The 26,042-nt window shown below is 34.7% G+C and overlaps 1 protein-coding gene across 2 annotated transcripts; it reads right to left on the bottom strand.

Annotated features, from left to right (window-relative positions):
- Window positions 1–1,763: 1,763 nt before the first annotated feature.
- On the bottom strand, window positions 1,764–26,042 carry CALB1 (calbindin 1). Of its 2 annotated transcripts, XM_519852.9 has the most exons (11): window positions 25,782–26,042; window positions 25,189–25,265; window positions 21,529–21,603; window positions 12,325–12,408; window positions 12,169–12,225; window positions 9,062–9,139; window positions 6,566–6,621; window positions 6,441–6,480; window positions 6,260–6,313; window positions 3,786–3,857; window positions 1,764–3,443 (listed from the first exon to the last, which is right to left on the bottom strand). In XM_519852.9, the coding sequence occupies exons 1-11, from the start codon at window positions 25,858–25,860 to the stop codon at window positions 3,330–3,332; spliced, it is 786 nt and encodes a 261-aa protein (XP_519852.3). In that variant the 5' UTR covers window positions 25,861–26,042; the 3' UTR covers window positions 1,764–3,329. The 2 variants fall into 2 exon arrangements, with proteins under 2 accessions (XP_519852.3, XP_016815148.1); XM_016959659.4 differs by lacking the exon at window positions 6,260–6,313 and having other exon boundaries at window positions 3,240–3,443; window positions 25,782–25,950.

Raw genomic sequence — 26,042 nt, forward strand, 5'->3', positions numbered from 1 at the left:
CTGTGAGTATGTGGTGGCATCTCATTTGTTTTAATTTGCTTTTTTTTTTTTTTTTTTTTTTTGAGAGAGGGTCTCACTCCTGTTGCTTAGGCTGGAGTGCAGTGACACGATCTCCGTTCACTACAGCTTTGACTTCCTGGGCTTGGGTGATTCTCCCACCTGAGCCTCCCTAGTAGCTGGGACTACAGGTGCATGCTACCATGGCTAGCTAACTTTTTGTAGAGACAGCGTTTCGCCATGTTGCCAGGCTGGTCTCAAACTCCTGGGCTCAAGTGATCCTCCTGCCTCAGCCTCTCAAAATGCTGGGATTACAGGCATGAGCCACTGCATCTGGCCATTTGCATTTCTCCTGATTACTAATAAAGTTGATTAATTTGCATATGTTATTGGACATCATTTGGGTATCCTCTAGTGAAATATTTGTTCAACTTTCTTACACATTTTTCTATTGGGTTATATTTTTAAATGTTGGTTTCTAGGAGTAATCAATATATTTTGGATATGTGCCTTTGTCAAGTATATGTGTTGCAAATATCTTCTCCCATTCTGAAATTTGACTTTTCACTCTCTTAATAGTTTTTTTTTTAAGTTTGTAGTCATTTTCTGAACAGAAATTCTTAATTTTAATAGAGCCCAATTTTTCAATTTGTTTCTTCTTATTAGATGTGAAGAAGTATTTTCGTGCATGAGGTATTGAAGTTATTCTCCTGTGTTGTTTACATATGTTTCGCATTTATGTTGATAATAAACTTGGAATGAATTTTGTTTGTGGTATGAGATAGGCATTGTGCCTGTAATTTTATATTTGCCTATCTAGATTCATTTTTTTCATTCTTCACCCTCTTTTCTGCTCAAGGAAGCAGACCTGTCATTTATAGGTAAGTGTGACTGATGTAGCTGAGGTGTAGGAATTTCTTTGTCTGATAGTGCTCAGGAATTAAAGTCTACCATGATAGTCCTGGTGCTAGATTCATGACAGTTATTCCTGACAGCCCTCTAGGAAGTCTCTTCAGAAATTTCCCTATCATAATTTGTTGTTGTTGTTGTTGTTTTTCTTTCTTTGCTCATGCTGTTACTGTAAGAATGCCAAACCTGGTAGAGTTTTGGCGCATACTTGGTAGTGAACAGTTATTTTTCTATGAATTAAATATAGGAAAATTCTGTATGTTCCTGTTATTCCTTTGGATATCTTTCATGAAGAAATATTTGACTATGGGCCAGGCGCAGTGGCTTACGCCTGTAATCCCAGCACTTTGGGAGGGGAAGGCAGGTAGATCATGAGGTCAGGAGTTCGAGACCAGCCTGGCCAAGATGGTTAAACCCTGTCTCTACTAAAAATAAGAAATTAGCTGGGCCTGGTGGCGGGCACCTGTAGTCCCAGCTACTCGGAAGGCTGAGGCAGAAGAATCGCTTGAACCTGGGAGGCAGAAGTTGCAGTGAGCCGAGACCATGCCATTGCACTCCAGCCTGGGCAACAGAGTGAAATTCCGTCTTGAAAAAAAAAAAAAAAGGAAAATTAAAAGAAATATTTGACTATGTCAGTTGGGCAGAAAACTTCAAATATTTGGATACTTTGAGATTTCTTTGTAAATTTTAATGTTAGAGACACCCCTAAATTCAACAAAGTATCCAGTAGTTCACTGAGTCACATTTACGTTTATTTAGATTCCTTAGGCCATAATAATTTCATCCTACATTTCCACCTGGATCCATCATGGATTGCATGTCAGCTGACATTTTGAAGAAAAAACAAATACAAGAGATTAAGGTTATTTTCTTCTTTATTTATTCTTAGTAGTTAAATTCAGTCTAATGGCAGTGCTTCCATTTACACGCTAAAGGCAAAGCCGATCTCCCACTCAACATCATTTGTTGAATTTTAGTTTTTGGCAAATCTCGTTTCTGTTTGTTCTTGAGGGAAACATTATAGCTCACATTTTTTGGTTATTTTTATGAATTCAGAAAATAAGTGTTGAATTTATAGAATGGGGACATTCAAGCTGACCCAGAACGATCATTAACTCCTAGGCAGTAACTGTAAATTTCACATGGACACATCTCTCATAGCTCCCTGTTTCACAATCAAAGAAATCTAAAATCACCAACTGTTACATATCAACTATAACCAGTATAGGATATTCTAGCTACAAATATGTGAAACTGACTTAGATGTATGTTAAAGAATGTTTTAGAATCTTCTTGCTAGATAAGATAAATGATTACATTAGCATTTCTTTTCAGATGTTATTTTTTTAAACTCATTTGAAACTATTTGCAGATAGAAATAGAACTATTTTGAATGCTGATCTCAATATGAAATATAGAATCCACAGAATACACAAAAGTATTGATGATATAACATTCAATAATCAGGATGCTATGAATTTTACATTAAAATTTAATTATGTAGTAAAAAATAGAGTTGTTATAGCTAGAAAAAAATATTTTCAGAGGCAGCAGATACCCTTGGTGGAAATGAACAGTTCTACATAGAAAGAAAATCCAGGAAGTATGCAAACTAGACACCAGGATATGCAGTATATTAAATTTAATCAAAGATTACACAGAGTATGACATAAAACAGCAGTTGACTAGAATAATTTGCAACACATGAAAACAGTTTAGAAAATGGATTTAGGTCATATTCTCTGACAGCAAGTTTGTTGGAAATACAGGCATAGAATCAGACAGATTTATGTGTCATCTGGTGCTCCCTTCCCTTGTCACATCAACTTGAACCGATAGTTTTGTATGGATCCAAGCAGTAGACATGCTGTTGATTGGTAAACTAAATCTGTAATGAGACTGTTAACTTCATAAAGCCACAATTAACTATATTTTGGTGAGTATTTTAGATGGAAAAGCACATTCCTCCTAATAGAAATAAGCTTAGAAATATTTTGTGGGACAGTTCTATGGTTGTCTAAAATAAGAATGTTTGGCTTGTTATACATAATTCCATTATTCAGTGACAAATGTGCATTTGCAAATCAGAGACTAGAATTTTAGAGATTAATCCTGGTGGAATTTTTAGGGAAATCTTGTTCAACTATATTTGTGAAAGCAAGAATATGTTATTTTTAAAAATTGGGTGTACTGACTGGCCTAAGCATAGCATAGACTTTCTTCTTTTCAATCATATGGTTACAAAAACTGTATATTACAAACAGTATAGAAACAAGCTGAAAAGAATGAGCCACACATCCTGGATAATTATCTATATGCAGTTAAATTTACAGATATAAAAGAAAATACAGCCTACTCCCTTATAGTGCACAGTTATTTTTTAGATACAGTGTATCACTAGCAAGTGGTTGTGGCCACCAACTCTAGTTATCCCCAGCACAGAGAATAAGAGCAAGATCCGTTCGGTACAGCTTCCCTCCATCCGACAAAGCCATTATGTTCTTCTTGTATGTTGTAATATTATTAATATCCAGATCCTGTATAGAATATAAATGGCATTGTAATCCAGTTAAATATGGAAGTTAATTAATCACTGTCAAGTGATAAAATGTGAGATGAAACTACTTGTTACATCAATCCATTAACAAAAGAGCTGGATTAAATTCTTATACAAATGTGAATAATCACAAGGTTGTTTTTAAAATCTATTTATCACAGTTACCCTGATTTAGGCCAGAACCAAATTGAGTTAAGAATTGAATTCTATTTCTGCTCCTCTATAAATTGTTAAAGTAGATTTCCAAAATGGATGTGCGGTTGGTTTTGGATGGATCCACAGAGTCTGCTTAAAGAAGTAAGTGCCATGGTAACTAAGTTACCTGTTTATTCTTCTCGCACAGATCCTTCAGTAAAGCATCCAGTTCATTTTCATCTATGTATCCATTGCCGTCCTGGGGGAGGAGAAATAAAATAGTATACAACCAACTCCATCTACAGTAGTGGGAAATAAAGTAAAATGCAAATAATTGGAATCCTTAGAAAGTCTCCCAACTGCATACTTGGCAGATAATCTGTTATGTCAGGCCACCCAAGTTTTTAGCTGCTCCAAAGCTGTAAAATATGCAAGGTATTAGTTACTTCTCATTCAACACCTTACATTTGTAAAAGATCTTGAACTTTTCAAAGTACTTACACATGTAATTCACTTAATGTTAATAATATCTTCTAGGACAAGTGAGGAAACTGAGGGCTGAGGAAGGTATGTGGCTCTATGTCACACCAGGGTGTGGCAGAGTTCTGCTAGAGCCCACAGGTCCAGGAGTAAACAAATTAGAAGCAAAGGATGTGACCTAGTGACATCACAAATAACCTTTATTTTGCTGGATATTTTCACCTAGCTTAATCCTCATTCAATCCTGCAAAGTGGTGTTATTATTATCTCTTGTTTACAAATGAAGAAATTGAGGCTCACATGAGTTTGGTATCTTGTTCAAAGTCTCAAAGCAGGTAAATGATAGTGTGGGATTCGAATCAGGAGTTTGTGTAATTTGGACATACCGTATTACCTTTCCTATGAAAAGAAGGAGTTATTTGTGTAATTTTCATAATCGTTTTTTCCAAATTCTTCTGAAGAATCAAATTATAGATAAGAACAAAAGTTTAAGGCATCCAAATTGGAAAGAGAGAAGTTAAATTATCCCTGTTTGCAGATATTATTTTTATAGAGAGAAAACCCTAAAGACCTCACAAAAACTGTTGGAATTAATAAACAAATTCCATAAAGTTGTAGGATGCAAAATTAACAAGCAGAAATTAGTTATGATGATAAACTATCTGAAATGGAAATTAGAAAATCCCATTTACAAGAGCACCAAAAGAATAAAATACTTAGGAATAAAGTTAACTGAGAGGAAAAACTTAGACACTAAAAATCATAAAATACTGATGAAAGAAGTTAACAGAGACACAAACAAATGGAAAGACGTCCTGTGTTTATGAATTGGAAGGCTTAATATTGTTAAAATGTCTATATTACTCAAACACATCTACAGATTCAGTGCAATCACTTCCAAAATCCCAATGGCAATATTTATAGAAATAAAAAAACCCTAAAATTCATATGGAACCACAAAAGATCCCAAATAGCCAAAAACCATCTTGAGAAAGAAGAATAAACCTGGAGACATCACACTTCTTGATTTCAAAATATATTACAAAGCTACAATGATTAAAACAGTATAGCTCTGAAACAAAAATCAAAACATAGACTAATGAGCTCTCAGTTTCACATGTTATGGTCAACTGATCTTTGATAAGGGTGCTAAAAACACAAAATGGGACAAGGATAGCTTTTTTCAACAAATGGTGTTAGGTAAACTATACAGACACATGCAAAATAATGAAATTGGACCCTTAGCTTACACCATATAAAAAATAAATTCAAGATAGATTAAAAACTTAAATATAAGATCTAAAACTGTAAAACTCCTAGAAGCAAACAAACATAAGGGAAACCTTTATGACATTGTTCTTAGCAATGATATTGTGGATATGAAACCATAAGCAAGGACAACACAAGCAAAAATAGACAAGCGAGACTACATCAAACTAAAAAGCTGCACAGCAAAGGAAACAATCAACAGAGTGCAAAAGCAGCCTACAGAATGGGAGAAAATATTTGTAAACCACATCCCAAAAAGGGTTAATTTCCAAAATTTATAAAGAACTCCTGTAACTCAATAGCAAAAAATGAATAATTCAATTTAAAAAATGGGTTAATGACTTGAGTAGACACTTATCCAAAGAAGGTATATAAATGGCCAACAGGTAATGAAAAAATGCTTAACATCACTAATCAGAGAAATAAAAATTAACAATAAGATATCTCCTCACACCTATTAGAATGGCTATTATCAAAAAGATAAAAGACAAGTGTTAGTGAGAATGAAGAAAATTGGAACTCTTGTATACATTGGTGGGAATGCAAAAATGGTGCATCCACTATGAAAAACAGTATGGAGAGTCCTCAAAAAATTAAAAATAGAACTGCATATGATCAATCAATCTCAGCACAAGACAAATTCTGCATGATGCCACTTGTATGAGGTATCTAAAATAGTCACACTCATAAAGTAGAATGTTATTGCCAGGGCTGGGGGAAGGAGAAATGACGAGTTACTCATCAATGGGCATAAAGTCTCAATTATATAAGATGGATAAATTCTAAAGATCTGCTGTCAAGATTGTCTCTATAGTTTGCAGTACTGTATTTTATACTTAAATTTTGTTAAGAGGATCTTATGTTGTGTTCTTACTTCAATAAAAAAGAAAGGAAAAAGTAACAAACTTTTACCTGATCATACAGCTCAAAAGCCTTATTGAACTCTTTCCCACACATTTTGATTCCCTAAAGATAGAGAAGAGAGTAAATGCTAAAATTTTATTACTATGTTTCAGTATGTTTCCCTTGACAAGTCTCCCACATTCTAGCTTTTCAAGGAAAATATTATTTAAGGTAGTAAAAAGTTAAGTACCTGGAATTTAAGAAGAAAATTCTCCTGCACTGGTAGTAACCTTTTGAGAGAAAAACATTATATTAATATATTACATTTTTTGAAAAGGATCCACTTACAATATTTTTCATGGTTCCTAAACTCACCTGGCCATCTCAGTTAATTCCAGCTTCCCATCATTATTTGAATCAAATAGTTTCAGCTGAAAGACAGAATGCCATTATTCTAGCTATTTGAGGAATAATTTATTGCATGAAGGAGATGAACTTCAAAATAAAGCTGTTTGAGTTATCAACTACTTGTATATATGCAGTAAAATTTTAAAAACTAGCATTTTTAAAACTTTCTATGCAAATTTTCAATTCTGTAATGTGTCCATTGCTAGAGTTTATCAGAATAATATAGAATAGTCAAACAGAGAAATAGTGGTTTTAGCTATGTTTCTAGAATACTGTCACTTTTTTATTGCAAATACGTTCATATGTGTATCAAGATGTGGGAGGGATGGTGTCTGACAGTTTTTGAACATCTGGAGTCTCTCCAATAAGAAAATAAATATTTATTTCACCCTTTTAGAGCATAGAATACCACAAACAGAAGCAGAAAACAGATGACAAATAAATCCTTACAGAACAGAATTTTTGAATAATTTTGAATTGTTTTATTTTCTATTGGGTATTAGAAACTCCATAAAGCTCTCCAACTCTCCACTGCACTTATATATACATCATTCACAAAGACACATCCAGATGTAAACACACTCATACCCGTATTTGGGAAGCATTCACCTTTTTAGATAGTAGCAACTATTGCTATAATATGTTATACCAAAGTAGTATATATGAATTACATTAAATATATAAAATATGTATACTAAATGAACACTAAATATGTGAAAAATTAACATTATTTTTGTTTTTAAAGAACAGAATGTGTCCAGTGTTATAATGGATATAGATTTAGTGACATCTTTTTAAGAAGGAAAGGAAGGGCATTCTGTGGTTCGAGGTATTCTAAGAATCTTTTGTAGGAGGCAGATTTTTTTCAGGGTCCCATGCTGACAAAACATTTTATAATCCATTGACCATAAATTCTGATATTGTCACACTACCTACCAAGATACTGGACAGCTCGATTACTTAGTTTTGTGCCCATGGGGAAATATTTCCCAACATATATATTTAAATTTTAATTAGCTCTTGATTAATTTGCTTCCTGGATTTGAACTGGTTTATGACATTTAATCAGATATGTCAGGCCAATCCAACAGAGGGAAACTCCCATCTGAGTGGGTTTTGAAAGGCTGCTTCAATATTCTACCTGGAAAGGAGCCTTTCTTTAAATAGGCATCCCTTAAGATTGGAACAAAATAGAAAATTGATAAATGTAGGTTATTGTCCATTACCCAAAAGTTATTCAGAGCTTAGACCTGTTGATTGTGACGCATAGCAAGAAACTCTCCCCCATTTGTTTGCTAGTGCTATTGTAAGTGGAGATGTAATGAGGAATTAAAGATGACCATGAAAACCTTTTTGGTGGTTTTGAAATTAAAGCTTAGCCCCACCTTATAATAAATAACACTAGTTAGTGAATAAGGCAATAGTAAAGTTCTAGTAGTTCCCCCTCCCCCAACCCAGATAAAAGTAAGCTGAGATGCTGAAAGCAAACCTCAGTTACATCAAATATAATCAAACCCTTTATTAGATTGTTTCTCAGAGTAATTACAAAGTCTAACTCCTTCTTCAATCTAATATAACAGTAGCTTTTATAGTATAGAGCCATGTTTATGGTTTATTGATGTAAATCCATGGAGTAAGAATGCACAGTACCTTCACAGTACTGAAAGCTGTATAAATGTATCTATCTCCTGGTAATCCTAATTCTGTGATGAGTCAAAATGAGCAAACTTCGTCCAATAGAAACTAACTTCATAGACATTGGTTTATTTTATCTGGAACCTTATTTATCTGCTCTTTTTTTTTTTTTCCTGAAACAGTAAGTGCCTATGTGTAAAGCAGTTTTCTTGGCTCTATTATCAACATTCTATAATTGACCTTACTTGTCACTATTTACCATAGCATCAACCTTAGGGCATATTTAGATTTCCTCATTCAAAGCACCAATACAAAACCCCAAAACAACAAAAATCAAAAGAAAGAAGGAGACCCATTTTAACTTGCTTAATTAATAAAGTAGCTAGATGGTCTCTTTAAACTCCACAAAGCGTGATTTCCCAAACTATGATAAAAATGGATTTAGGAACTCCATAATAAGTGAGTTTTTGGTGATATAATTTATATATATATAGTGTACCTTATATATGTGTAAGTTATATAATTTAGTGATATAATTACACTGGCTTTGGAAGCAAAACAAGTCATCTTTTGATAGATAAAAATTACACAGCTCTACAAGGAAGAAAATGCTCATATGTTGAGTCTTAAAGCCAATGCCTGCAGAACTCAAAATGACAAGATGTAAGCATCCCTAAGTATTTCACTTTTCAAATGAAATGATACCTATGTGCATATGATGCCCACACCACCGTTTATTTATTTCATCCTGTGTAGCCTTGGGAGTTAGCAAGAACATCATACTACTTCATGAGCTCTTGGGTACAATCTTTTCAAGATCAGTCTTACCATTAGGTCTGTATACTCGGCTAATTTTGTGTCATCAACAGTCTTGTTTGCTTTTTCTAGCAGGTCCTTTAGAAAGTTCTGTTAAAACAAAGTACACTTAGATTAATTTCATTAATAATATATCGTCTACTTTCATTTCAGAATGCCTTGGAACAGGACATACCAGGAATGCAAAGAAAGTCTCCTTTTGAGGGGTAGAAGCAGGTGAGTAGAGGAACTTATAATAGAAGAAAGACTAAACCAGGTTGTCCTCCTGGCATTCCAGCAATGAAACTACCTTTGACAGGAATAATACCTGCTTTTTACTGAGACTTGATTGATCATTGTCTGTGCATTACCATGACTTTATGATTTCAATTAACCTGAATAAAACCTTTTAAAACCAGCCAGCCCAATGGATGCATTTCTTCTTACTGATATCTTCACAAGTACTCATTGGATTGTTCTGCAAGAAACACAAGGGCCTTTATACCTTTGGAATATGTGTGAAAAAATATCAGTAAACCAAATAGAGATCTATCCCTAATTTCAAATCCATTTTCTGCTCCCCAGGCTGTATTTACACATTAGTTTATAGCCAGCATGATGCTTATTTCTCCAGAGGGCCAGTTGGGTAGTTTTTAGCCTAATGCAGTCCAAAGCACTTTGGTTAAAATGCTTCCGCTGACTATTTAAATTAACAAAATTGGCCACAGTTGATGTCATTGAATCTTTGAAAGATATATGAATCATATTAAAATAGAGATTAATGTGGGAAGGATGAAAAAAAGATGATTATTAACTTGACACCTGGAGCTTAGGAATGAATTTAAGTTTTTTTAACAGAAACATAAATAAAAGCTTTACAAAGATTTGCCATATAAGTGACAGTGTAAGCACTTAAGTATATAATAGTCATTCATTTTGTTTAGTGCTATTCATTCGTAACTCCTTTATTTTATCAGAAAATGAATTAATGCAATTAGGAAAAACTAGGCAGATACTGTGCCCAGATATTATTGAAGGATTAGATTTCTTTGATTCAGCAATGACTTATCTCTCTCCTAAATGTTCCAGTTCTGGGCTGATTTGATGCCACTTTTTTAAAGGAAAGAGACTCTTTTCTTAGTTTGATAAAATTTTTTTACTTCAAATATTCCACTTCAAATCCAAAGTGAAGCATGGAAAATTCAAAGTTATCTGTTGGGGTTGAATTTTATTTTTGAGCCTTCTGGGGCTTTTGTCAGAGATTAATTGGGTTAAAAAGCCTCATCAGAGACTAAAATGGTGATCACAAAAATAGCCTCGGAGAAACCTTGGGACGCAGAGATTCAAAGTCGTGTCTGAGAGCAAGTGATGTTTTACTCTATTATGGATCTTAAAATTAGCTTTCTTGAAAGATCCATTAAAAAAGAATGCCAACTTATCTTCAAAATTCCCCAGGGAAGAGGACTTCTATTTAGAATCTCTTTCTGAGAATAAAATTTAGAACAAAGAAGGAGGCTTTTAGAATATTTAGAGGTCAGTATTGGAAATGAGCTAAGGTTTTCATTATGAACTAAAAAGGATCTTTAAAAGAATATTTTTGGTCTAACTAATAAAATAAAAACACAGTGGCTTAACTGTCACCTTGTGGATTGCTGAGCTGCAAGTTTGTAAAATACATTGTTTTCAGTGACTTCACATTAAAAACGTTTACATTTTCAAGAGGATAAAATTGAGTATGTTTTAGCCATTTTGCCATGGCCCAAATGTCCCCGTTCCATCTTTAAAATTGTATGCTACTCAAACTATGTTGAATTATGACTAGAACTGTTGATATTCATATTTCCCCACATAGCAAAAGAGCAGCTCTTAATAAATGAAGTCTGAAAGCATGTAGTGCTGTGGGGGTGGGGTGGGGAATCATTCTTAGCATTATCAGATATTCTAGGTACAAATCCAGGTTCTCTTCCTAGGCAGCTGTGTAATCTTGAAAAATCATCAAATCTCTCTGCATTCCAATCTCACTGTTTTTATATTAGGAGTGATAATACCTGCCTTGCATATTTTCTGTGAGGATTAAATTTTAAAATACACTTCAAGCACCTTGTACTCTGCCTGACAGATAGTCACTAAATATTAACTCACTTATATTTTAGTCACTCTATGTTCTAAAAATAGAAAAAGTAGGGTCTTTCAGATGGCGATGTTTTGGGGTCGGCTTGAGGAAATGAGAAGAATACTTCCATATTCCTGAAAGGCTAGTAAATTGAGTTCATGAATAATATAATTTATTTTATGTTGCATGTCACAAAAGCTTTCATGTGCAGAATCTTACTGGAGCTTCACAATAAGCCTGAGAGGAAGGATTTATTACCCTCATTTTAAAGATTAAAGAAAATTGGAAAGATATAGTAATTAATGAGGTAAGACTTGATTTCAGATCTCTGCCTTTTCCTTTATATCCTCCTCTGTGATATCCGAAGTGATAAATTCATTCTCTAAGTTGCAGTTTTTCAAAAGTTTAATTATAGAAGATTTTTTATTTTTTATCATCATTGCTGAGAGTCAGTAGGTTGTATAGAATGTCTACAGGCCTTGGAGGCAGACAAGCCTGGATTTGCACATCAAGGCTCTGTCCGATTTCTGTGTGGCCTTCAGTATATCATTTAACTTCTCTCAACTCTTCCTCACTGGGGTAATACAATGTCATACAACTTACGCAAAGATTAAATAAGGCATTATGTGTAAAGGAGTTGGCATACAGTAGCTATTCAGTAACTTTTTCTTCTTTCTTTTGTAAGAAAATTTATACATATGTGTGTTTATTTTGAGAACTAAAACTACAAATTTCAATAAAAAGAATGGCTTATTCGGCTTATCTATAATTCTATCTGTCTGTCTGTCTTATATTTGTGTACACCACAAAAAATGTTAATTTTTTGCATTACTGTACAGAATTTCCAGAAGCAATTGAAGATGCTTTTTTGATCTGGTACTTCATTAACAATGTCGAAGAGTAGGTGAAAATGTGACACTGTTCAACATTAGTTTCTTTTGTGGGAGGTTTTTTAAAAAGCTAGGAAACTCTTAGTTCATAATTGCATCTGAAAGGAAAAACTTAGTACAAGTTTTTATTTGCTTACCTTAAGCTCCTCAGTTTCTATGAAGCCACTGTGGTCAGTATCGTATTTTCTCCATGTCTGTAAGTAATTTTGGATAAGGAAAACAAACACATTTTTAATAAAAGGAACAATTTTCCTACTTTAAGCAGCTTTCTTAAAGGGGCAGCTTTCTTATACCTTCATGAATTCCTCACAGGACTTCAGCTGCTGGCATCGGAAGAGCAGCAGGAAATTCTCTTCTGTGGGTAATACGTGAGCCAACTGGAAAAGATTTAAGAAGAGAGAAACGTGTTGTAAGTTGCTCAAAAACAAGTCTCTGCCATTACCTGCTGCTTAGTTTTTCTTCAACGTGTTCCCTCACAGGCTAGAAAAGTAGGAGAGGAAAAACATTAGAGTCGGCTTTCCCTTTCTGGTACTTTCCTATGGAGCGCTGTCGATTCTCCAACGCTCGTGTGCCCTTGTGTGCTTGGTTCTTTGGCCAGTGAGGTGGCCGCAGCAGACCTGTGCTCAGGTAGAACTAGCGTGGCCACTTCTTGTCTGCTGGACATTCAGGCAGATTCATCCTCGTGGCTTGAACCCTTCAGGTGTTCTATGCCACAGATTAGTGGTCTATGCCTCTCTCCTTTCTCCTCACAGGGTCACAGAAAGGCACATGTGGGGGCCATAAATTTCATGTGAAGTGAAAGAAACCATGAGGAACATAAATGTTGGGGAGGGGAGTGAAGGGGGAAAATGTATTCCCAAGCCCGAGGAGAAAGCCTACCATGAGATACAAGAGAAGATAAACCAAAGACAATCGTAAGGCAATGGAAAAGAAATTCACCATGAATGGTGGGGCGTTAAACAGGAATAGGAAAAGCCAGTTCTCAAATTGTTGCTTTCTGCTGAAAGGACATCCACTGCTTGAATCCAGGGCTGGGGTTTATTTTCTGATCTCCACGGCATGCCTCTATGACATTTTCCCTTAGATCTCATTTCATAACTTCAATCCTCCTCTCTTTTTTTTTTTTTTTGGAAGAAAAAAGGATTCCATATCCCATTTTATGACTAATCTATTGCGTACAGAGAAGGAAGGAGCTGGATTGATGGCTCCACTACAGATGTGAGATCTATTTCTGGCACAGTAGCTAATTAGCTGTGGTCCCCAGCAACCCCGAGCCATTTCTGGACTTCAGTACCCTCATCACTAAAACAAGGACTTGAAATAGAAGCCAGTGTTTCTTGAATATATTGGGTTCAAAACGCCTTCTGTTGGAAGCACTGCATTTTCACCATTAAAGAATGAATCTACACACACTGTATTTCATCTAATTTCCAGGATTTGATGAATTCCCTAGATCACGGGCATGGACGGACTCTCATCCGTGGATTTTAGGCCAACAGCCTGTAGTCTAGATCAGCCTTAAAGTCAGAGTCAGTTCTAAAAGTTCTACCAAGTTATAGAAAATACTATCATAACTTTTTTTAAAAAATTCATCCTTTTAGGTTCATTTAAAAATTTAATATTTAATATAAAATGCACTATTCTACTTTATATGCAAGGAATCTAATTTTTCTTATGCCTGTGTATGCCCTTTAGCTTATCTTATGTTTAGATTTTTGAAATAATATTTCAAATGAAAACCACTCGATTTATACGCACCACACATGTGGGTGAGACTAAGGGAAAGGGCCAAACCTTGTATCAACATGTTTAATATGACCTAGTTATAAAACATTTTCTTATTTATTTTTAAAGAAAGGTCACTAGTGTGGGTAGATGATAATATATCTAAAAAGTAAAAATGGGGGTTTATAATGTGCCAGTACTTTTAAAAAAATGTAATTAGCTTTTGGTACATAAACACATTTGCATCATTGCAGTGTGTGTGTGTGTGTGTGTGTGTGTGTTATCCAGGTCCCTTATTAAACTCAGGACATACTTCTGTGACCTTTGCATTCTTTCAATTCCTTTGAATACTTGAATCATAAAATTCTATACCTCAGAAATAACATAATTTAATTTAATTCAAAGACCAAATTTTTCAATTGAGGATGCTAAGGCCCAAAGAGATTGAATGATGACCTGATGATTGGCAGACTGAAAATCACTTTAATTTGGTGATTATTAGTAGATTAAGTCAACAACATGCTTGTTGAAGACAGTAATAGAGTGGTTTGATTGCTTCTTTGCTCTTGGACTGCAAATAATGAATTTGTTGGTGATTTTTACACGTGACAATGAGATAGTTTAAATATGACAGGCTGTTTCTACTCATTGAAATCTAGAACACCATTTTCCTTATAAAAATCCCTTTTTTTCCCTCATCTGTAAGTGGGCTCCTAGTGGAAAGTAGCTATAAATGATTTTCATTATAAAGTATCCAGATATCTGGTAAGTTAGGCCTAGAATGTAGGTCTCCCCCCAGAGCTAAGGGGGAAGAGGAGAAGGGAGGGTGAATGGCAGTGGGTGGGCTCGGCATGGAGAGGGGCTCTGGAGGACGGAGAGCCACACCCCTCCAGTCTTGTTGAGCCTGGCCTCTTCTATAATAATACTTTCCTGGAGGGATTCTGAAGAATATCTCCTTGAGGATTTTAAAGAAGATGGGAAGAGAAGAAAAACTAACACAAGAAAGAAGAGGGAACAAAGATGGAAGACAATAAAACACATCAAAGAGAAGAAAATATATCAGAGGCAGACATTTTGAGGGAAAGATTGAACAATGGAAATGGATATTATGTATACATTTTGGAGGGTTCTGCATGATATAGAAGGTCTAGCCACATTTTATTATGTTTTTTTCATGAATATAAGTGTTCATTTAGGAAACAGGAGATAGCTAACCCCAACTCGTCCTTTATTTATTAGTAAGCAACTTGTTAGATACTTCTTACAATTTTTGCGTGACCTTCCTCTAGACCATTAATTTCAAGAGGGCAGGGAATAATACTTTTCTGCATCCCCTGAATGCCCAGCATGGTATCTAGCATGTTATATGCCTGAAATAAATGCTTGTGGATTGGTTGGTAATTTTACTTTATTAAAAACATCTACTTAAAAGAATTGAGTTATTTTTTGCTTATCTTCATCATAATTCTCTATTTTGTTTGGATTTTTATAATTAGTGTGTGTTGCTTTGAACAAAAAAGAATAATTTTTCTTTAAATATTTTACATCTCCAAATTCACTGACTACATAAAAACAGAAAAAAACAAATGAATGAACTAGTAAGCCATCACTAAATGTAAAATTAGGGAAATTGCCATCTTTGTTTCAACATAAAAGTTCATGTAACTCACATAAAGTTGAGAGGTCTCCTGAATGTCAGATACAGAGATAGTAAAAATGCTCTTCATGTCTACTATAAACGTGTATTTCTTGCCCATACTGCTTTGGTTTTATACTTAAATTATTTAAAAATACAGATTACATCAATGTGCAACACATTCAATCTGTTTTAATTTCACTGAACCATTAATGTTACACTCAACATGATACCATCCTATTTTATAAATGTTAGAAAGGAGTCTTAAGCATATAAAAATTATTATGTGTGTATAGGATGTGGCTATAGTGAATGTAAAGAAATCTTTCTTAAGATATGTTTCACAATGTGGTGGTCCTGTGTTGTCTCTCGGTTCTTCTCTCAATGCGTATGAATCAATATTCAAGTTTCAGAGCTGGGCACAGTAATTCTCCAGCTGTAGCCTTTATGACTATGTCTATAATGTGCCAAAGGTCTTTCATATAGGAGGTGTTAAGTAGAGTTGCTTTATTCTCAGATATGCTAAGTCACTGCTGTTTACAGAAGTATCCAATACTTCTTATTACAATATTATTGGTGATTCTGTAATCTTTGGGCTGCCTGCCTGCTCTTTTATGAACTCCCAAAACTTTTTTATGAGTTGGAGAAGAGAGTGAAGAATATCAAGGGGATGAGTGGAAGGCAGGTAGCTAAGGAAATAAGTAGAATCCCTCAGAGCTTCATTTCTGAGAACGGATTGCTTGTTATCAAGAGTAGGAAAAAAAAACCCAACAACTTTCTACTTGCTTGTCTCCCCTACTAGTCTACGTGCTCCTTGAGGATGGGGTCTGTGTCTTATTTACTGTTTTGTGGCCCAGAAACTGCACAAATTTTAGTAAATATTTTATTGAAGCAATATATAAAGGTAATTAACTATTTGTCTAGCATCAGGATAGGCTGTAAATAAATGGAGGTAAAGTTCCTTTGGAGATAATTCCAATAACTTATTACTGAGCTGTGAATAGGGGTTGGGGTGGACATTGTGATATGCTACCCAGAACTCCCTTCAAGTGCTGGGAGTGTTGCTGCAGCCTCACCTGTGAGGCCCCATTGAAGGAATACCTGGGCTGAAGACAGCTGTGTCCCCAAGGAGGTGGCATCCTATGACTGATCAACATGGGGATATAAAGGCCCAACGGTCTCACTCAAAACTAGAGACATTCCTGAAGGGTCATCCCAGCTTCAGAACTCACTGTAGGGTCAGCTGATGTCCCCGTTGAGACTGTGACACAGCCCAGCTTCTCCCTCTGCCCAGATCTATTCTCTTCACTTCTGTCCCGGGGTATTGATCCCAAGAGCACTTCCTAATAAACCTGCTCATTGCTACTCTTCCACTCAGATCTGCTTCCCAGGGAACTCTACCCATAACAGGGGTCTTTACATCTCTCTTTTATTTCTAGCGTAATACAGAGACTTTGCCTGATGTTTTGGAGTAAGTTGAAATCCCTTGCTGTGGCTCATTTGGCTACTAAATACTAGGCACTGTGCTGGTGACCACAGTCACCGCTAGTGAGAACCATATAGGGAGGCAGATACTTTCAAACAACTTTTCCCCTGACAATTTCAAAGCAGGAGATAAAAACAACAATAAAGCTAAGTACTAGTTGTGAGGAGAGTATACATGAAAGGCAACTTCATTAGTGATACAAATTATATCACAGTGCACATGAGGCAGAATTCCTAACTTTTAAAGACAGTCATGGTGTGTTAACATTCTTGAACATGTATTAGCCAAGCATTCATTTTTTTTTTTCACTTGAGAACCAGAAAAACGTTTTCCCTAGCCAGTGAGAAGTGAGTCCAGGAAATTTGAAAGGTAAATAACTTTATCAAAAATGTAAAGCTCTTTCAGTTTAATAATTTGAATTTGACAAATTATATAATAAGTGGGGGAAAAGGCTTGGCATTCAGAAGATGGGGTCGATTTTGTAGTAAGTTATTTTTATATGTAACAATAACTGCAAATACATTTGTTGAGTTTTTACAGTGTGCCAGGGTCGATCTACTTGTTCAATATGTATTATTTGATACTGATGATCATAACAACCTTATGAAGTTAATACATTGTCATCCTTGTTCACTACCAAGGAAACAGGCTCAAAGAGGGTAAATGGCCTGCTCTCACATAGATTGCAGTTGGAGCCAGATTTGAAGGCAGAGTCTGACTTTCTTGGCTTAGAGACTCTGTCCCTTACCTTCATCACCCTCCATTAAAATCCTCAATCAAAAAAGTATTCCTAATAAATCACTTAGAAAAATCTATGCAGAGGGAATTTTAAAATCAGATTTCATTGTCAGTGATTTCCCAAAATTCTGTGGTGGAAAAGTAGTCTTCCATGAAAAATTATATTCACTATGGCTAAACTCACAGGCTCAAATCCCACTGCAGATGAAAAGAGGGAAAGGCTGGAGAAGAGCTTGCTTCCCTGGGAGGGTTGTTACAGTTTTAGGATTAAAATAGCTTTTAGGTCTGTTTTTCAATGGATGCACTGACCTGGACAGACAGAAACAGTAAGAATGGAGAGGATGGTAGGTTCTCACACATTGCCAAAAGGATCAGGTGAAAAACTTATAGATTTGACACCCATTTAAGAGAAATACCTATATTTCATGTGAACACCGGAGAAGAAAGCTCTATTATCTGCTAAATCATTAAGTCTTCCTTTTTAATTATTTTAATCAGCCTTCTTTGCAGTAGAGCTATTAGTCTGAATAAATTTGGAACATTTTTTTTGACCATCACGTTATTTGTTAAATTATCTCAAAATTTCGATGCTCCTGTCTTGAGTTTGTGTTAACAATCTCGTTATTTCTAAACTGTATTTGTGTGGATTTTTAAATCTATTTAAAGGCAAGAAATTAGAAAGTTCAGAAAGAAACATATTTGTTTCTAGATAGCAAATGCATGTTGTTAGAAAGTGTCAGTTAACTTTGTCACGTTAGAACTTTGAAAGTTAACCATTACATTTTCTAATCTTTTTGAATGACATCTTTCAGAGACAAACCAATTTGGCCTGTTCCATCAGGGACGCAGACCACTGCATGAGTATCATTTGGTTTACTTTGATTAGATTTTGATGAGTTTGTGAGTATAACTATTAAGTGAGCATAACATATAAGTAAATCCATCTTCCTTTCCCTTTGAACACCAAAGTTAATGTGTGCTTGATGTCAGTAGGTAGATTATTATAAATTGTAGAAAACATAGGATTTTGCATTCCTTTATAGCTGGCTAGAATTTGTGTATTTGTGTTCTATATTATTTATAGGATTTCTAAGCAAGTGATATATGTCAAATTGGAAAAAGAAAGGATGAACTTCATTTAATACAGCTTTCTGGTTACAGTAGAGAGCAAAATATAAGTTCAGACATTTCTTACTCTCCCTTTCCACATTTTCTACATGTAATCTGTAACTTTTAATTTCTATTTCCCAATTATTTTCAGAATTTCTCTTTTCTTCACTCTTAACCATCACACAGTGAACCAACATGCATATGAACTATTGAAGCAATCTCCTATTTTTCCTCCTATTCTCCATTTCTCTTCTCTCAAACTAATGCCCTCTTCCAGACCCCTTACTCCTATGTCTTGGCTGATAACTAAGATTAATGAAAAGAGTTCTAAAATCGGAATGAGATCTAAGTCTGTATATAGAATTTGTCACTCCCTGCAAGTGGGACCTTGGATACATCATTCGACCTTTTCGGGCTTCAGTTTCTTCATCCTTAAAATAAGGAATGTTGGCTAGTTCTTCCCAAGAGTCCCATCTAGCAAAAAGTTCCATGTCCTGGAACACTAAAACCTTCCAATCCATTTATATGTATCTCATTTGTCTCCCTTTAAATTATTTCTGCTTCAGCTGATCAAAAGTTCTGCTGAAATTATGTTTCGAGTGCTTTGCCCAAATAACTTCTCTGCAGAACACTTTGTGCATCCCTATTCATCCCAGCTAAACTTAGAAACTTGCCATAAGTAATCAACCAACTGAAGCTTGAAAAGTTTTCCTTTTAATGCAGAAAATGTACAGATTATTTATTATTTTAAAAAAGGCAGAATAGTTTGGGGGAACATGGCTGGGTTCTGACTGTTCTACCGTTTATTTCTTACTTTTTCTGTGACCTTAGGCAAATCCTATTGAAGCTTCACATGCTATAACTATAAAATAGATCTTCATTTTATATTTAAATTTACTTAATTTTCTAGTTATGATGATCAAATGAGATAACATATTTGAAAACCCTTTGTCAATTTTATTTTATACAAATGTGAATTATTTTATTATTTTTATTGCTATAAAAGCTTCTCACTTCTTTATTTCAGACTTCATTGCCTTCTCTGTCCTCTTCTGTTACCTATATTTCTGTATCTTTCCTTCCACAGAAAGCCTTTTCTTTCCTGTAACAGTTTCTTATCTAAAACTTCTGAGGAAATTTCCTTCATTAAACCTCCAGGACAATGCGTCTGCTAAATGGCCTCTAACCTCTCATTCAAAATAGTGCTCAAATAATAAGTCATACATGATTAGACTGTATCACATAAAGTAAAACTGGGATTCAAAACATGCTCATCCATTTTATCCTTATAAAAATGTAAAATCCATGTGAATCAGATCAATGCCTTTTACTGCACAATCTAGTATCACTGAAGAAATGAAATTGAATAAATAGCTGAGTCCACTGGAGTCCTTCAAGGTGAAGTATGTTAAATGTAAGGTGACAGGTTTTCCTTAACTAGGATTATAAAGTATGTCAAACTCTAAAAGAGCCAATCCGTAATTTCACTGATGTCATATTTCCAAACTAGTTTTGAATAATTAGATTTACCTCATCTCATTTATGTTTAATTTAAAAGTTATTTTCTTATCCTTGATGGTTTCATACCTTGATTAGTTGGCCTATATGTCTATCTGTAAGTCCCATTACTATTATCTATTTATATAGTAATGAGTTACACACGGGTAAAGGGGAAAGTATGTACTCCAGGGAAAATTTTCAATTACAAAGATAATAATAGTATGTCCTCTCTTAACTCTATTTGTATCAGCTGTTTAAAAATAAGTGTATTTCACACTGGCATCACAAGTGTCCTATAAGATCAATTATTTGAAAACCAGGTTATTTTTCTGAATCAAAGGTAAATTATTACTAAATGTTGTTGAGATCCAGAATACTTCACAATCTAATACACTGAGAAACACTATATAAATAACATAATTATGTTATGATTTGGCATATTTTAAATTATGACCTAATTAATTTTTCTGGACAAAGGCTTCCACCCAATTTCTCTAATAGGCTGCTGAGATAAAGAAAGAGGCTAAGACACCACAGGCTGGAAACGTAGACATAAGGGAAGCAACAGCTCTTTCACAAATCTGAGAATGCAGAAGAATTGATGCATAATCGGTTTTGCTTCCTTGATTCACAGACAAAAATAAGTTGCCCTTAATAGGAAAAGTCATTGTGAAAGGATAAGATGTGACACCCACAGTTTTAACTTTCAGAGATTCACATGAAATCTGTACCTATAACAGATCATAAAATATTCACTCACTCTAGTTAAATTCTTCTGTTTTTACGAAGGCCAACTGTCAAACCAGGATGCAGCTTTTTGCCATGAAAAATAAGGACTGTAAATATTTCACAGGGACTGCAAACATTTTATTTTATATTTTAAAAGTCAAGTCTACACTGTTAAGTGATAAGAAATACTGATGGACCATGTGCTTAGACACTGTATGGAAGTGGGGCTGGGTAATGGAATGTGATTGATACTCATGTAGAAGTCAGGGACTTGTTCCTCTAACTGCACCTGTGCCAGCAAATAGCTGTATGACCAGAGGCAAACAATTTTATTTTTCCATGGTCTCAATTTTGTAATATATGAAATTTAGGCCCTGGGTTAGGAATACTCTTAGATGTTTTTCATTTGTGAACATTTTTTAACTTTATACTTCTGAACAGAAGATAATGTATTACTTAGGTAAAATAAACTGCACTGAATGGGTCTTGCTATATCTTACTTGACTTGAAGACAACTTCAAAATTGAAACTCATTTATTAAAATTAAATCAGAAAAATGCATAAATTCCTTACCTCTACAATTCCTATTTTTCCATCATCTCTTTGCCCATACTGATCCACAAAAGTTTTCATTTCAGGTGATAACTCCTAAAATTATATAAAAGCAGGTAGGAGGTTTGTTAAAAAAATACCCAGTTATGCTTGTGATGGTGTTAATAACTTACTGCAAAGAAAAACCAAAGTTAGAACCATTTAGAAATATGCATAATGATTAACTATTCTCAAAAAAATTAAAGGCATAACTGATACACAGTATTTATTAGTTCCAAATGAAAGAGTTGTAATCATGATTATTTCTCAATTAATATGATTTATCTTCTATTATTAATTTTGAGACTGTGCTATCCTTTGAAAGTGTAGTCAGAATCATTCCATTCATAACTTTTAGTGAATTTTAACATAATCATCACCATCAATATATTTTAAACAATGCTTGCTTCATTAAAGATTACCTTATATTGCTACACTATCTTGTCTTACAACATTTTTCTCATTCTAACATAATGTTTTATCTATGGAGAGTAATATATGTTTTCATTTTGAACAAGCAAAAAATGTGAATGTTAAAGATTAACTCACTTTGTAAGCAAAGATTGTTTTAAGCATAAAAGAGGCATTCATCAATTAAATAAATTTAAAAATTAAATAGATTAGAGAGCTATGAACTATAAACTAGTGATCTGAACATAGAACTGGTATTCAGGAGGTTTAATTTTTACCCTTGGGTCTCCAACATAGCCCATTTAAAATAGCCCTGTTGCATTAGCTGAAGCCTATTTAAAATAGGTCAGCCCTTACTAATGTTCTATTCTACGTCCTTGGGAAAGCAAATTAAGGTCTCGGTTTTCATCATAGCTAACAAGATGGTGGTATTATCTACCACACAAGTTTGCTTTGGGGATAGATAGGTTAATATAATTAAAGGGCTATATTGAGACTAAATATCATTATTACTAGTATTTATAAAAGCCATTTGGAACCAATGTAGACATCTTTAGTAGAACTAAGATAATAAATAATAACAAAGCAATATAATTATATTTTAGTCTTTATAAAACTTACTATGGATAAATTACAATTTGTATTTATTTAATTTTGTTATAGAAACAATTGTAAGAAAATGAAAGTGTTCAACCGTGGCAATAGTAGGAATATCAGGTCCTACAGTTTTTTTATTTTTACATACACCTTAACGTAAACAAAAACCAAAGCATCTGTCCTTAAATTTTAAAATGGTGTAATACCACTACTTTCACGAGCAGACTTGACATTTACTTTGTGAAGTTTCTGACAAGTATGTCAAGATCTATTTTTTAAACAGTGCAAAACATATAATCACCACCAATTAAAAATGTATAAAAATGAGTGCAACTACAAAGACCAAACACTATGTTTAGTGTAAAAGGATAGTTTCTGAAAATATATTGCATTGTTATATTTCATTAATGTTATATTCACCTAGTGAAAATTTTGAAATTTCATGTTATTAATACGAAAAGCCAAACAATGTTTCCATTAATGCAATGAAATCTGTTATCCTATGGCTAAAAATGCAAAAAGCCTGGTTTATAAGGGCAATTTTTATGTTCTAAAGAAAGAGAAGAAATATATACAAGTAGGTTTAATGCAATGAAGTTAGTAGTATAGTGAAACATGTATCTACTATATGAAACTCTGAATCCAGATCTTGATTTAGATTTTAACTACCCAAATCAAGAAAAATACTAAATTCAGAAAAATCCAGATTGTATTTACATTCCAGAAAAATGCTCAAGAATCAAGGTATTAAGCAACTTGATATAATCCTATAACTATGCTTGTTTAGTATCATTACATTATAGTCTAATAATTGGAGCTTTGAATATTCCAAAACAGAGAAAAATAATTAAATTCTAAATCTCCAACATGAAGATATTGCTTACAAAAAGGTACAAATATTAAAATCAGAGGAAGAAAAATATTTTTTTAAAGTTCATGAATATTTAAATTTCTAAGCTGAAAATAGATTTCAATATTAAAATTACTTCTGCACAAAATAAAATATAATCATTACCTGCTGGAAGCATCTTCCAAGGTTTTAATTCTAAATTTTGTGGAAAGTAAGACTTTTCCAACCGGATTTTAAAATATGTATTTTTAAATGAGGAAGATAATTGCTTTTATTAGATTAGCCAAAGATATATAAAGCTATAATGACAGTATTGCATAAATTTATTTACATGGCAATATATAAGATATGGGGAGGGTGGAAAGTATATAAAACATTTTTATGCTATTTTATTCCATTCTATTATACTTTTAGATTATATAAAATATTAAATCTGGGTAAAACAATCCCTAGAGCACAATCTGGTTTAAAATCAATTTGGTCAATGATTTTTGTAACTGATAGTTCTGTAGTGCATTATAATACATTTAGAGCCCTCTGGGATTCTTTTGAATATGCTGTACAGAAATGTATATTACACAATTTTCAATTTAGATAGGGCAAAAAGTTCTATTATTAAATTTTATATATATCACTCAATATTAGAGGTGGTGATCTGCTATATAATATATACATCATTTGTAGTGTAAAATCTCTTTCTAAACGTAGTCAAAAAGGCCAAAGACCATTAACGTGTAACTCATCCCAATTCAACACTGCCTTCTGAAAGGCAGTGTTACATAAACCTCAATAGAGTAGTACAATTTTTAACCCATTTTCCTCTGGACAACCATCTCATCTATGTTTAAAAGCTGACTGTATTTTATATTTATGCTGACAACATATTTTCTTAACAGGTTAATTTATGCCCAAAGGGAGTCATTTATAATTAATAAGAATGGTTATTTGTTTAATTAACTAATGGCTTAAATAACGAACATAGCCATTTTCAAAACACCATCGATTGCTGCCCATCAGAGTATCACTTTGCTTTTTTTACAATACATGAAATTCTTAAAATTGTTTTACTTTTTACTTCTCTACCTTTTGGGTTTCTTGCTTTCAACAGAAATGAAGATCTTTTCTTGCTAAATTCTTTCTCACTGTTAGGTTGCAAGTTGGGCAACTTTCCCTTAGTGAGGACAAGATGTTTTCTCATCTCCCCAACTACATCAACATCACAACAATAATAATTGGTGATAGAGTAAGAGATCCATAATCTGCAGATCTGTTTCTTGACCACCAAGGGGCAGAAATGCATTTCCACCCCCTTATTTCTCACACAGTAAAAGAGAATTTAAAAATTACCTAATCAAACTCAGTGGTAGAGGTGGTGATCCGCTAAAGAATCTCATGCACCCACAGTTCCCTTTTAAGACCTATTAATGCAAGTACTAGTATAGAATATATATATATATATTTAAAGCTCCAATTTCAGATAGCAAGGTTTTTCCCTTTAGAAAATCTGTCTCTCTCTGTCTGTCTCCCTTTCTCCCTTCTTCCCTCCCTTCTCTGTCCCTCCCTTCTCTTTCTCTCTCTCTCCCCCTCTCTCTTTCTCAGTCTCTTTCCCCTTTCCCCTTTCTCTGTATTCGAGTTGGAAAAGTGTTTTTTCTTGCCTTTCGCAGTCAATAAACGTTTACATTACCCAGAAAGCGCTTTACGCTGCTGGCTTTTTGTGAAAACACAAGAATGTTTTAATTTGGGGGTTAAAAGTCTTTTTTTCTTTTTCGCAAACTTGAACCTACCAATCCAGCCTTCTTTCGCGCCTGCTGGAGCTCCTGGATCAAGTTCTGCAGCTCCTTTCCTTCCAGGTAACCACTTCCTGCAAAGACAAAGAGGCACCCAGGTGTCAGATATCTCATTCCAAGTGTCTTTCCCGTTCACTTTCCAAGACAGTTATCTTTCTGGCGACCCGAGAGGCTCTCTCTTGCCTGGACGTTGATTAACCAGCAAAGTGTACAGACGGTGAAGCGCTCCCCTCCTGGGGTATCAAACTTTAGATCCACTGAGGACAAAGGAGGATGGTTGGGGTGCTAAGCGCAGCCACAGAAACTTTGGGGGGGCAGCATTCCCCAATCCCTGCTCTCTCTCTCCTACCATTACCGTTCCTGGAAAGACAAAAGTTTAAGGTTTTGGGATTACGGTGGAAACAATATAAACTTTCAGGTTGACAGTTTGGCGGCCAGTCGGGGAGATAAGAAGATAAGATTAGGCAGAAGGGGGAAGAAGTAAAGAATAGAAAGGAGGGATAATGGGATCAGGAGGCTCAGAAAAGGGCAAAGAATGGGAAGGGGCATGGAAACGGGTCTTGAAACAGTTAAAAAGAGAAGATAATCACCGTCAGCGTCGAAATGGAGCCAGATCTCGAAAAACTGTGAGGCTGTGATGAGGGATGACTGCAGGTGGGATTCTGCCATTGTACAGCGGGGTGTGTGTCTGGGTGTGTGAATATGCGTGTGTCTGTGTCCGCGCGAGGGGGAGTGAGCAAAAGCTCAGCGTGTGCGCGAGTCAGGGCTGCGGAGGGAGACCTGGGCGCGGGCGCTGCCGGGCGCTGTCCTCGGTGCTGCTCAGCTCAGCGTTCCTCCAGAGTTCTCTCCCT

This window comes from Pan troglodytes, chromosome 7, assembly GCF_028858775.2.
Source record: "Pan troglodytes isolate AG18354 chromosome 7, NHGRI_mPanTro3-v2.0_pri, whole genome shotgun sequence".
Lineage (NCBI taxonomy): Eukaryota > Metazoa > Chordata > Mammalia > Primates > Hominidae > Pan > Pan troglodytes.

Excerpts from the sequence above, each read along its gene's own strand:
- CALB1 (XM_519852.9), bottom strand. The coding sequence starts at position 25,860 with ATGGCAGAATCCCACCTGCAGTCATCCCTCATCACAGCCTCACAGTTT. Across the intron at positions 6,622-9,061 it reads CCGAGTATACAGACCTAATG|CTGAAACTATTTGATTCAAA; the intron begins GTAAGACTGATC and ends TCTGTCTTTCAG. Across the intron at positions 6,481-6,565 it reads GAATTAACTGAGATGGCCAG|GTTACTACCAGTGCAGGAGA; the intron begins GTGAGTTTAGGA and ends TTCTCTCAAAAG.